An 11239-nucleotide genomic window follows, 5' to 3' on the forward strand; every position below is an offset into this window, starting at 1 on the left:
ACCTTCCAACGATCTTAACCAGTGTCGAAAGGATATTTCGGGCGGGTTACGCGTGGTTTCGAAAACATTTTCGTCTACGAGTGTTTTGGGTATCACAGGTTGTGCGTTTTTCGGTGTAGATGTTGTCGGCAATGAAGCGTCCAATGGCTTCAAAATATCATATTTTCTTTTTTTCAATGTCTCCTCCTCCTCCTCTTTATATCGCTTGATGGTTTTATGTTTACTCTTTTTCGGTGTTTCCCCCTCATACCGTGTTTCGATCTTCACATTGTCGTCGTCGTCGGTGTTAGGCTCGTTTTTCACCGAAATCGTCGCGTTGTCGACAATCTTTTGTAGCGGCTCGATAATAGGTTTAAAGTGAGTCTTGACGGCGATATCATCATCGATCTTTCCGGTCTTCAGAGCGCGGTGTTTCTTGCGGATCGATTCGGCCGTCTTCGCAATCTCCTTGGCAACCTTTTCACGCTCGCGAATATTATCAGCCATCCTAAACTCTAGGAGGATTGTTGGCGACGACTAATGGCTCTGCGGTATCGCGAACTCGTTAAATCCTTTTCTGTATCGCCCGTTCGTAAGCGAGCTGTCCTTGTCTATCACTAGAAATCCATACTTTTGTTGCCAACATGTACGACATAACTCCCTGAAATCCTCATACGACATGTCGGTATTCACAGTGATCGTTGTACACGTGCTTCAAATTGGTAGGCGTCCTGTTTAAACAGGATTAGCAGGTTTGCGTTGTCGCGTATAAGATGTTTCGGTATTCTCGCGTATGTCTGACAGAGATAGAAGCAGTCGATGTTCGAGTGGCGCCCCATTGAGAAGTACTCTCTTATCGTATCTTGCTTGTCGCATGCCACGTCATCAAAGACAAAAATTGAATTTGGATAAGCCTCGCTCGGTGGAATGACGTCACAGTTATTGGAGAATGTAAAGTAGCCGATTTCGTCAATCGGCGTCAATAAATCTTCCAAATAGCGATATTTCGGCTGTTGCAGCGATTTAGAGTACACGTACACGTTCTCGAAACGCACACCGTGCGGACTTTCCAGCAGGCTTATCAACACGTTGGTTTTACCGCAGTTTGAGGGGCCGCAAACGATCGCGCGTATAGTTGTCGGTAGCATCGTACCGTGTTTGCGCACACCTTCGTTCACGCTGCAGCGTACTCTGTCGTCGTAATTCATCACTCGTATCGTCAGAGGTTGTCGCACGAATTTCATTTTCTCACTCCCGATTTGACCTCCAACGTCCGCCTATTTATAGCTGCTGCGGACTCGCGCTTTGCTCAGTATCGTCTAGAGATTGCAACGGATGTCAACGAAAATAGGCACAGGTGTATTAAATCGTGCGATAAACGCACTTCCAGTCGAGCTTCATATTCCCGGCTATCAATTTTGCGGCCCGGGAACTCGTTTGGAAAAGCGATTGGCTAGAGGTGATCAAGGTGTCAACCCATTGGACGCGGCGTGCCGTGAACACGATATAGCGTACTCTCGGAGCAGCGAACTCGCCGAGAGACACGCGGCGGATAAGGTACTCGCCGAGAAAGCGAAAACTCGTATCGTCGCGAAAGACTCGAGTCTCGGTGAGAGAGCCGCGGCCGCAGTTGTCTGGACAGCGATGAAGGCCAAGACGAAGCTCGGCATGGGCTTGAAAACGAAAAAGAGGAAGACGAAGAAGAGGGTACTTTCGGCAGCGAAACGAGGCGGATTTTTGCCGATTTTACCAATGCTGGGCGCGCTCGGATCCCTGGTTGGCGGAGCGGCTGGCGTAGCAAAAGCGGTAAATGACAGAAAAGCCGCGCAACGTCAGTTGCAAGAGATACTACGCCACAATCGCGCCATGGAAGGCCGCGGACTGTATCTCGCCCCTTACAAATATGGACGAGGAGCGAAGAAAAAAAAAACGTCAAAAAAACGTTAAAAATGCCGAAAGGTGTAACTACAAATGTGCAATTGTTACAACTTGCAAAACGTATGCACATTCCATACTTTAGAGGTGTATTTATGCGCAATAATTTACCGATAAATGGCGCGCGAGAAAATGAGAGTGGTATCGTTAATCTAGACAGTACAGACGGTCCTGGCACTCATTGGGTGGCGTATGCTAAAAGAGGAAATCGCGCAATCTATTTCGACAGTTTTGGCAATCTTCGACCACCCGAGGAATTGGTGCGATATTTAAATGTGCCGAAATTGGAATACAATTACACCTCTTATCAAACGTATGATCAGAGTATCTGCGGACAGTTGTGCTTGCAGTTTCTCCGAGAGATTGAATTTTAGTTCAACTTGCAGCGAATTTAAAGACTGACATTGCGCTATTTAACTCAGTTTTGTCAACATGTCGCTAACACTAACATTGACTGGGAAGAGTAGCGTTCTCGCGGCGACCTACTTTCCGCCCATAGATTTGAGCGACGCGGACTACGAGCTCGGTCTGACGGATTTTGAAACTTATCACACTATATCGAATGTGAATTCCTCGAATAATAAATTTTACTACGGCAAAGACGACGCGGAAATTACGATTCCCGAGGGATCGTACGAGCTGCAAGCGATACATGAATTTTTGAAACGTGCACTTTCCCGAAAACATAATGCTGTTAGCGATAAAGGTGTCGACGATGAAGATTACCCAATCGTGCTCCGCGCTAATTACAATACGATGAGAAGCGAGATCAAGTGTGCCTACAGAATAAATTTTAGCATGCCCAACAACATTGGATCGCTGCTGGGATTCTCGAATCGTATACTGCAACCGCGAAAATGGCACAAATCGAACATGGCGATTAATATTATCAACGTGAACATTATCCGCATAGAGTGTAACGTGACCGCGGGTGCATACTGCAACGATAAACTCGTTCACACGATACACTGAATTTTCACCGAGGGTACCACCAGGATATAAGATATCGGAAACGCCGGCGCAGATCATTTACCTGCCGGTCTTCGTACGGAGCATTACTGATTTAGTGTTACGCGTTACTGATCAGGAGGGACGATTGCTCGATTTTCGAGGTGAAGAAATAACAATTAGATTGCACGTACGACGGCGGGCCACCCTCGTGCGACGGGATGCTCGTGTTGAATAAAGACACGAAGAACACAATCAGACCAGCAGCAACATCATTCGCTAATATCAAATCAACTACGAAGAAGAGACTCACCTCGTCAAACGTTGCGTTTTTACAATCTTTGGGATTTGCGGTGCGCGCCATCTGAACAATGACTGAGATTCTCAACATCGAGGAAGAGCCAGTCTTTGACGATCGCATCGTCAAGATTGAGACTCACACATACAACCCGTTTGCCAACACAACATTTGGATACAGCGACGAGATAAGAATACCCATACAACAACAGGATTTATATACATTGCCGTATGAGAGTTTCTTATATATCGAGGGAGAACTAAAGATAAACCATCCAATTGAGGGATCCAATGTGATGCTGGGAAATAATTGCGTCGCATTCATGTTTGACGAAATTCGCTATGAGCTCGATGGTGTGGAGATTGATCGCAACAGGAATGTGGGAATAACAAGTCTGCTGAAAAACTATGTAACAATGTCATCCGATAGAAGCGTGATTATGCGAAATGCAGGCTGGGATAGCCCGACTACTGTGAATGGATACTTTAATTTTTGCGTACCGCTGCACATGTTGCTGGGATTTTGCGAGGATTACAAACGCGTTGTTATTAATGCGCGTCATGAGTTGATCCTAATACGATCGCGCAACGACAATAATTGTCTGTATGGAAATTCTGCACTGGAGCCTGCGATCAACATATTCAAGATACAATGGCGAATGCCACACGTGTTGTTGAGCGAGATTAAGAAGCTGTCGATGCTGCGCGCTCTGGAAAGCGGACGTTACCTCAGCATGGGTTTCCGCTCGTGGGATCTATACGAATTTCCGCTATTGCAGCGTACAACCAAGCATTCGTGGGCCATTAAGACTGCGACTCAACTGGAGAAGCCGCGATATGTAATTTTTGCTCTGCAGACGGGACGTAAAAATGTCATGTCCGAGGATACGAGTCGATTCGACGACTGTAAATTAACCAACGTGAAACTCTATCTGAACTCGGAATGTTATCCGTATGACGATATGAATCTGGATTTCGATAGAAACAGATGGTCGATTCTGTATGACACGTATGCGCGTTTCTGCAAAAATTATTACGGATACGAGTATCTCGAGCCGAGCCTCACCATCACGCGGTTTTTACAAAACGGTCCGTTTGTGATTATCGATTGTTCTCGACAAAACGAATCGGTCAAGAGCGCAACGGTGGATGTGAGATTGGAATTTGAGTGTAAGGAGAATATACCTAATAATACCACTGCGTACTGCCTCATCATGCACGATCGCGTGATCCAGTACAACCCGTTGACCAACGTTGTGCGCAAAATCACCTAAAAAATGTTTACACAAATACGCGTGTGAAAGAGGGGGAGGAGGATACATAATCAAGATGATGTGAGATGTCTGATGTTAGTGAAGTAATACCTCTCGACTGACTCGCATCGAAGAGATCATGTCCGCACCAACGTTTGTCGACCTGCAAGGATTTATCCTAAACAAGCGATTTATCGTGAAGGAAGCGGCAATCCTGAGAAGAGGATATATCCTGTCGCACTATTTCTTCGCATGCCCTGTGCCATGGAGCGTGCTTATAAAGTCGGAAAGGCGTCAGGCCTCGTGGCTAACTCAACATCATCACAGCTTGCAATGGGAGGATGGAAATGTTCCATACTGCATGGTTCAGCGCTTGATTACGGCAGCTATCAATGGCATAAATGAACAAGACGAGGAGGAAGAGTCCTCTCTCGTGTATGTAAAAGGACTCGAAAAGCGAGAGTGGCTTGCCGAAATAGTGGACGATGTGTGCAGCGGTTTCATCATTGAGACCTTGGATGCCATATATGAAGATGTGCCTGCATTAAATAAATTAGATCTCACATATACTCTACGATGTAATAAACATGTAAAAAATTGCGCGTTACAAAATGTATTTAAATTATTTAATTGGTGGTCGGCCGCAAAATCCAGGCTTGGATCCGACGATCATCCGTTTTTTGAATAAACATATTATTTACATACTATTTTCTTTGTTATTTCTCTCCCTCACCAGATATATATATTTCTAAGAATCCCTTTCTCCTAATATTTTAAATATTTCTTTTTGTTCCCCTCCAGATATATATTTCTAAGAATTTCTTTTACCCCCACTACTTTTAAAAATTTCTCACGCAATCGTTTTTCTAAGAATTTCTTTTACCCCCACTACTTTTAATAATTTGTCTTTCCCTCCAGATATATTTCTAAGAATCCCCTTCTCCTAATATTTTAAATATTTCTCTTTGTTCTTTCCCTCCAGATATATTTCTAAGAATCCCCTTCTCCTAATATTTTAAAAATGACCGTTACTCGATTATTAGTACCCTATTATACAATCAGTCTCTCGTCGACCGTTCTAACTGACGGTTCACTTTTTAATACCCTCGAGAAAAATATTCTGCACCAAAAAAGCAGCAGCATGAATTACTACATGCCGAGACATGAAGAAACGTGCGAGAAGAAATGCGACGAGTAAGTATAACTTTTTCTATTTTATATATTTTATATTTTTTCTATTTTTATATTTTTTATGAGTTATAATTTCTTTTTTTCCTACTTTAGTTTTAATTTTTTTTCCCGAATTTTTTTACAGCGTTTCGCTGGAGCCTCGTGCGGTTCGTATACTTGGAAGACGATACGCATTGACGGCAACGGAATTCAAATTCCTCGAAATCGGCATCAGAGTGGATCCGCCGAGTTACGTGGAGATCGCCATAGGAGATCATCGGGGAAAACAGCTAATACTATCTCTCGAAACGTGGAAAGAACTCTACGAGCAACGCCACGCTATTCACAATTACCTGAACAATGACTCCTCCTCAACAACGATGTGTATAATTGTATAAGTGTCGGGCCGCTAACAGTACGATTTCACAAGATAAACGGACACCAAGCTCATAAGTCTCGAATCAGGCGGACGTGCGCATGATGATGGTCGAATCGACGTTACAGTCGTATGTTCGAGCTCGATTCATGTATCGAAATAATGTACGATCGATTGACGAGGCTCGTCGCAACGGTCGATATCAAACATACGCAATTCTCCAATATTGCATCCACTGTAACGAATGCGAGAGAATTGCCGAATGCGATACGCGCTAGCAACTGCCTTCGACATGCACCAACTTGTCGATTGCGAGCTGGTGGCTTTAGTTTTTAATATGTAATAAAACTTATATAATTATGTATTAAATATAAGACGAATAAATACTTATATGTATATCATGGTGTACTTTATTTGCGCGCCACCCGTTACATACTTTGCGAGAGAGCAATCACTAGAAAAGAAAGAGACAGCGCGCGAGAGAGAGATCGGATGTGGCGGCGAGAGAGAGAGATTCGACGGCTCGCGGCGAGAGAGATTCGGCTCGGGCCTGTGGCGAGAGAGAGACGGCGAATTAAGACGCGAGAGAGAAAGAAGACGGGCTGCAGCGAGAGACGTACGCGAGAGAGAGAAAAAGAGAGAGCTTTTAAAATAATTTTTAATACTTTCTTTATATTTTCCTAATATTTAAAAGGGAACAAGAGGTAAGGACATTTTAATCTAAAATAAATACACTCATTTGATAATAATATTTTTTTTAATCTATAAAATATGTGTAAATTTACATTTGTGTGTGTGTGTGTGTGTGTGTGTGTGTGTGTACTTGTGCATGTGTTACAGAAGAGATAAGGACCCCACGGTTCGTCACTTCCGCGGTATTTATTGACTCCAAACCCTCTCTACTGTGTGTGTGTAAATATAAAAATATAAAAATAAGGATATAAATGAAAAATAAAAAATAAAATAATTTACATTATGGACGATTGGGGTGACGACGGTGATTGCGACGGTGATTGCGACGGTGATTGCGGCGGTGACGGCGGCGGTGACGGCGGCGGTGACGGCGGTGTAGGCTGAGGCCTAACATCGTACAGGTCTGGTAGAGTGAAAAGCTGCACCAGACCCCAATCGAGCAGGTCGGCCTCGTCGTCGCCTCTTAAAAATGCGTCCCAATCGAACATCTCTGGAACCATTATTGGAACGTATGGTTCATCTGTAAACATAACAATTATTAATTTAAAAATATAACAATTATTAATTTAAATATATAATACAATATTATAAATCACACTTTTTCACACTTTTAACCTCAGCCTATTTTCGCTGACATTCGCTGCAATCCCTGATCATCGGTGCTGGACCGTCAATATGCGTTCGCATCCACGGCCGATTGTAATGTTCGAGGCAGCGACGATATGTCTGAACCTCCGGATCCGTCTTGATATGCTCCGGAAGCTTGTCCCACAAATGCTCTACGAAATATCCGCACTTTTGCAGTAAAACAATCTTCGGAATATATTGTAACTGTTCGGCACTTAAACTGAGAATGTCGGAAGCACTTGATAGTATTACAAACATCTTGAATGAAGAGAGCGTGCGCTCGCCAGTGGTACTATGGCCCGGCAGCGGCATCGGTCCTCATTATATATCCCCGATCAACCCTTTGTTCGTCAACGTACGAACGAGAAAAATTTAGATGACGTAAATTTTCGGCGCTTGTTTTGTTTATAAATTCCTGCAGCCGCTGGTTATCGGCGCTGGTATTTCTTCCTAAGATAAACAATAAAGAACCGCCGCTTATTGGGGAGGTACCGCGAGGGTGATATACAATCCCATGCAAAAACATGTCGCAGGCCGCAAGCGATGAGGTTGCAGGCAGCAACTTGTTCGCCCTGAAACTTTACCCGCTGATATTTCTTAGAAATATACGTATAGATCATGTATCAACCCCCTTGATTGTCGGCGTATGCCAAGCGGTGACCCTTCTTAAAATTTGATTATCTTAGATTTTCAGAGAACTGATTGTCGGCGCATGCCAAGCGGTGGCCCTTCTTAAAATTTGATTATATTTCTTAGAAATATACAGATAACGTATGAGGAGAAGAAACGCAACCCCCCCCCCCCTTCCCCTGATTGTCGGCAGCCCTTTGTAATAGATATTGATGGAATGTTTATCTTCTGTTTATAAACATAAACGTATGAGGAGAAGAAACGCAACCCCCCCCCCCCACCCCTGATTGTCGGCAGCCCTTTGTAATAGATATTGATGGAATGTTTATCTTTTGTTTATAAACATAAACGTATGAGGAGAAGAAACGCAACCCCCCCCCCCCCCCCCGATTGTCGGCAACCCTTTGTAATAGATATTGTTTATCTTTTGTTTATAAACATAGATAAGCTTATCTGCTGATAAGACCCCCCGCCCGCGTGACGTCATACCCCCTCGCCCCCAAAAACCCCCCCGCCCCGCACCCCCCTCATTGCCCCTGAGTTAGAACTCTCATAGTATCCCTACTTGTGAATTTGCAAAAGAGGATGCAAATATAAACATATAAACAGATGGATAAACACAACTCCAATATAGCGCGGTATCTAATAAAGATACCATAAACTCTCTGAACCTCAGGATTCCGGGATTATTTTGGAAACTCTCTCGCGCGACAACAGCATAACACGAAGTTTCCCTCGTAATAATTTGCCGAGTGCGTTTATTACGAGCTATCATAAAATTAAGAAGAAGAATATACTGTTAATATCCTCGTCATAATACGCACCGTTTCGGCAGAACGCGACCAACGCGTATTTATGGACCCGCATCATGGCAAAGACTTATCATTAATAGATTTCATACGCAGTTCAAGTACAGAGTAATAAAGCGGAGATAAAAATTATTCATTTTATTGCTAGAATTTTCAGATTAATCATTAAAATATTTCAAACAAAAAAGTTATATTAGTTTATATGTATTATCATTTTTTCAAATATTAATTATATATTTTTACTATTATTGCCAATTTTTTATATGTAACACTTATAAGTGCTACATAAATATTTATTTAACTCTAACGATCATATGCAAATCTACGTGTATATAATAAGAATAATCAATATAAAAAATTGAAATTTTATTAATTATTAGACAAATCAAATTATATCGAATTTATATTTTACTCTCTTTCTCTCTCTCTCTCTCTCTCTCTCTCTCTCTCTCTCTTTCTCTCTCTTTCTCTCTAGAAAATATATTTTACTAAAAGTATATTTTATATCTATACATATACTGTAGGCATATAATTTATTATTTTTTTTTTTTACCTATTTTATTTTATGTGTGTGTAGATATCAATATTTCTCAAATAAAGCACAAACATACATCCCTAGATAAAAATTCTAAGTTTAGCAGTTTAATTAAATCGAAAACAATCTATATAAAAAGCCAAAAACTGTAATATATATCCAAAAAAGAAATAATTCTTTGTAAAACTAAATCAAAAATTTAGAATAAAATTGTAGAAAATTTCAGAAATAATTTATTATTTTTTATTAATATCAGTTATAAAAAATAATGTATTAAATATAAAATCTCTGTATTTAATACAACTTTGTCTAATTGGATAAAGTGCAACTTTATACGAAAGTTATGGTGAAGCTACTATAGGGAGGTCCATGCCCTGTCTGTGTCTCTCTAAATCGATTTTAGACCCATGGACCACCAGAGGCGTACACATTTGTGTTGAAAGAACACATTGTCAGATGGAAAGAAACCTTTGTCCGTAATTAAATAATTTTCGTAACAAGACCTTTTTCCTTGTTTTCATCTTTAAAATTATAAAACATGGCACTCTATATATATTTCTTATAACATACATTTTCTAAAATTAAATTCTAATAAAGTATACTAAATAAAAAAATATTAAAACTGTAGTTATTAAATGTGGCAAATTTAAAATATGTATTAAATATTATATTATCTCAAAAATATATTTAAAGATCAAATAAGTTCGAGACAAGTGAGAAAAAATAAAAATAAACAACATGACCAAATGCTTTTCCTGTACTCTGAAATATCTCTTATTAATCTATGATTTTTTTATGTGACGAACAAAAAAGAAAAAATGCATTACTCGAATGCAACGCATTTATATCGCAGTTATCGCTGTTCATACGTCCTTCTTGATAAGGCTTCAATGTGTGTTGCGCATTTATGAATTATCTTTCTCCCTTATTTCCGGTAATATATTATACAAGAGACAAGATTTGAGACTTATTTTTTTCGCCGTAAATGCAATGAATTATGATTTTAGCTAAATTAATTCTAACATTTTTTTTTAAAAAAGGTAAAAAACATACGCCAAAAATACATAAAAAATATAAGCTTATACGTAAAAAAGTAAAAAAATATTTTTACAACTTACAACTTACAAAATTAGATATTTAAAAATAAATATGAGGTCAATGTATGTTTGCAAAAAGAGAGTCAAGTAGAAAGTTGTCAAGTATCATAGTTGATTGCATACTATAAATTTATAATTAACGTTAACTGTAATTTATGAATAACCATTATATATAATTCGTATAATACCTATATTTTATACTATATATTGTATGTGTGTATAATATAAAAGAAAATCTTTCATAAATTTTAAATTACGTATTTAAGCGAAATATAAAAATTCAGCGTGCCCACAAGTTGCATTAAAATGCATATGTATATTTTGCCAACACACACTTTAACTGTATAAATTAGAATAAATTTGTATCGTCGTTAGTTTGAAGTATGTATTTAATATATTTTAATATAAAACAAGATAAAGTTATAAAAAATTCCAATTATTACAAAAGATGTAAAAAAAATATCTGCTAAAAATATCTGTAAAAAACATCAATCTACAAACTTCAATAAGTGCAACAATCTTTATAAAATTCTGGATACAGAAGTATATAGTAACGCTCACCGATAGATAATGATATAAATCTAGCCAAATCTTATCATTACTTTTATGTACTTACTTTTCATGTAGTTGCATTAAAAAAGTCTCTTCAGCATTCAATAATTTATATAAGCTGTTTAATATTATGCAATAAGTAATATATATATATTTATCTTTCAGAATTATACACTAAAAAATAAGATTTTTTTGCATCTGTTCTATTGAACAAGACGCACTTACCTTCTGTTCTATTTATATAAACATACATATATCATAATAAAAAAATAATCACTTTATATGTTTTATTCAAAATAAACATTTTTAACACATCATAATATATATATGTGTATATA

At 39.3% G+C, this 11239-nt stretch overlaps 3 protein-coding genes across 8 annotated transcripts; 2 read left to right on the forward strand and 1 right to left on the reverse strand.

Moving 5' to 3' along the window:
• The first annotated feature begins 1280 nt into the window (after positions 1-1280).
• LOC146721356 (uncharacterized) lies at positions 1281-1931 on the forward strand. The gene has a single exon (XM_085486930.1). The coding sequence runs from the start codon at positions 1315-1317 to the stop codon at positions 1924-1926; it is 612 nt and encodes a 203-aa protein (XP_085343056.1). The 5' UTR covers positions 1281-1314; the 3' UTR covers positions 1927-1931.
• Positions 1932-2893: 962 nt separating this feature from the next.
• On the forward strand, positions 2894-5923 carry LOC146721357 (uncharacterized). Its single transcript, XM_085486931.1, has 2 exons — positions 2894-5606; positions 5728-5923. Exon 1 carries the CDS (start codon positions 3234-3236, stop codon positions 4431-4433), a length of 1200 nt encoding a protein of 399 aa, XP_085343057.1. The 5' UTR covers positions 2894-3233; the 3' UTR covers positions 4434-5606; positions 5728-5923.
• A 440-nt stretch (positions 5924-6363) lies between these two features.
• Positions 6364-8072, reverse strand: LOC146721358 (uncharacterized). 6 transcript variants are annotated; one of them, XM_085486926.1, is made up of 2 exons: positions 7267-8072; positions 6364-7171 (listed from the first exon to the last, which is right to left on the reverse strand). In XM_085486926.1, the coding sequence occupies exon 1, from the start codon at positions 7588-7590 to the stop codon at positions 7273-7275; it is 318 nt and encodes a 105-aa protein (XP_085343052.1). In that variant the 5' UTR covers positions 7591-8072; the 3' UTR covers positions 6364-7171; positions 7267-7272. The 6 variants fall into 3 exon arrangements, with proteins under 6 accessions (XP_085343052.1, XP_085343055.1, XP_085343051.1 ...); XM_085486925.1 differs by having other exon boundaries at positions 7260-8072; XM_085486924.1 differs by having other exon boundaries at positions 7250-8072.
• Positions 8073-11239: the final 3167 nt, after the last annotated feature.

The sequence above is a fragment of the Nylanderia fulva genome, unplaced genomic scaffold, assembly GCF_048542155.1.
Source record: "Nylanderia fulva isolate GAGA-0341 unplaced genomic scaffold, ASM4854215v1 Scaffold497, whole genome shotgun sequence".
Taxonomy (NCBI): Eukaryota; Metazoa; Arthropoda; class Insecta; order Hymenoptera; family Formicidae; genus Nylanderia; species Nylanderia fulva.

Excerpts from the sequence above, each read along its gene's own strand:
- LOC146721358 (XM_085486926.1), bottom strand. The coding sequence starts at position 7,590 with ATGCCGCTGCCGGGCCATAGTACCACTGGCGAGCGCACGCTCTCTTCA.
- LOC146721356 (XM_085486930.1), top strand. The coding sequence starts at position 1,315 with ATGTCAACGAAAATAGGCACAGGTGTATTAAATCGTGCGATAAACGCA.
- LOC146721357 (XM_085486931.1), top strand. The coding sequence starts at position 3,234 with ATGACTGAGATTCTCAACATCGAGGAAGAGCCAGTCTTTGACGATCGC.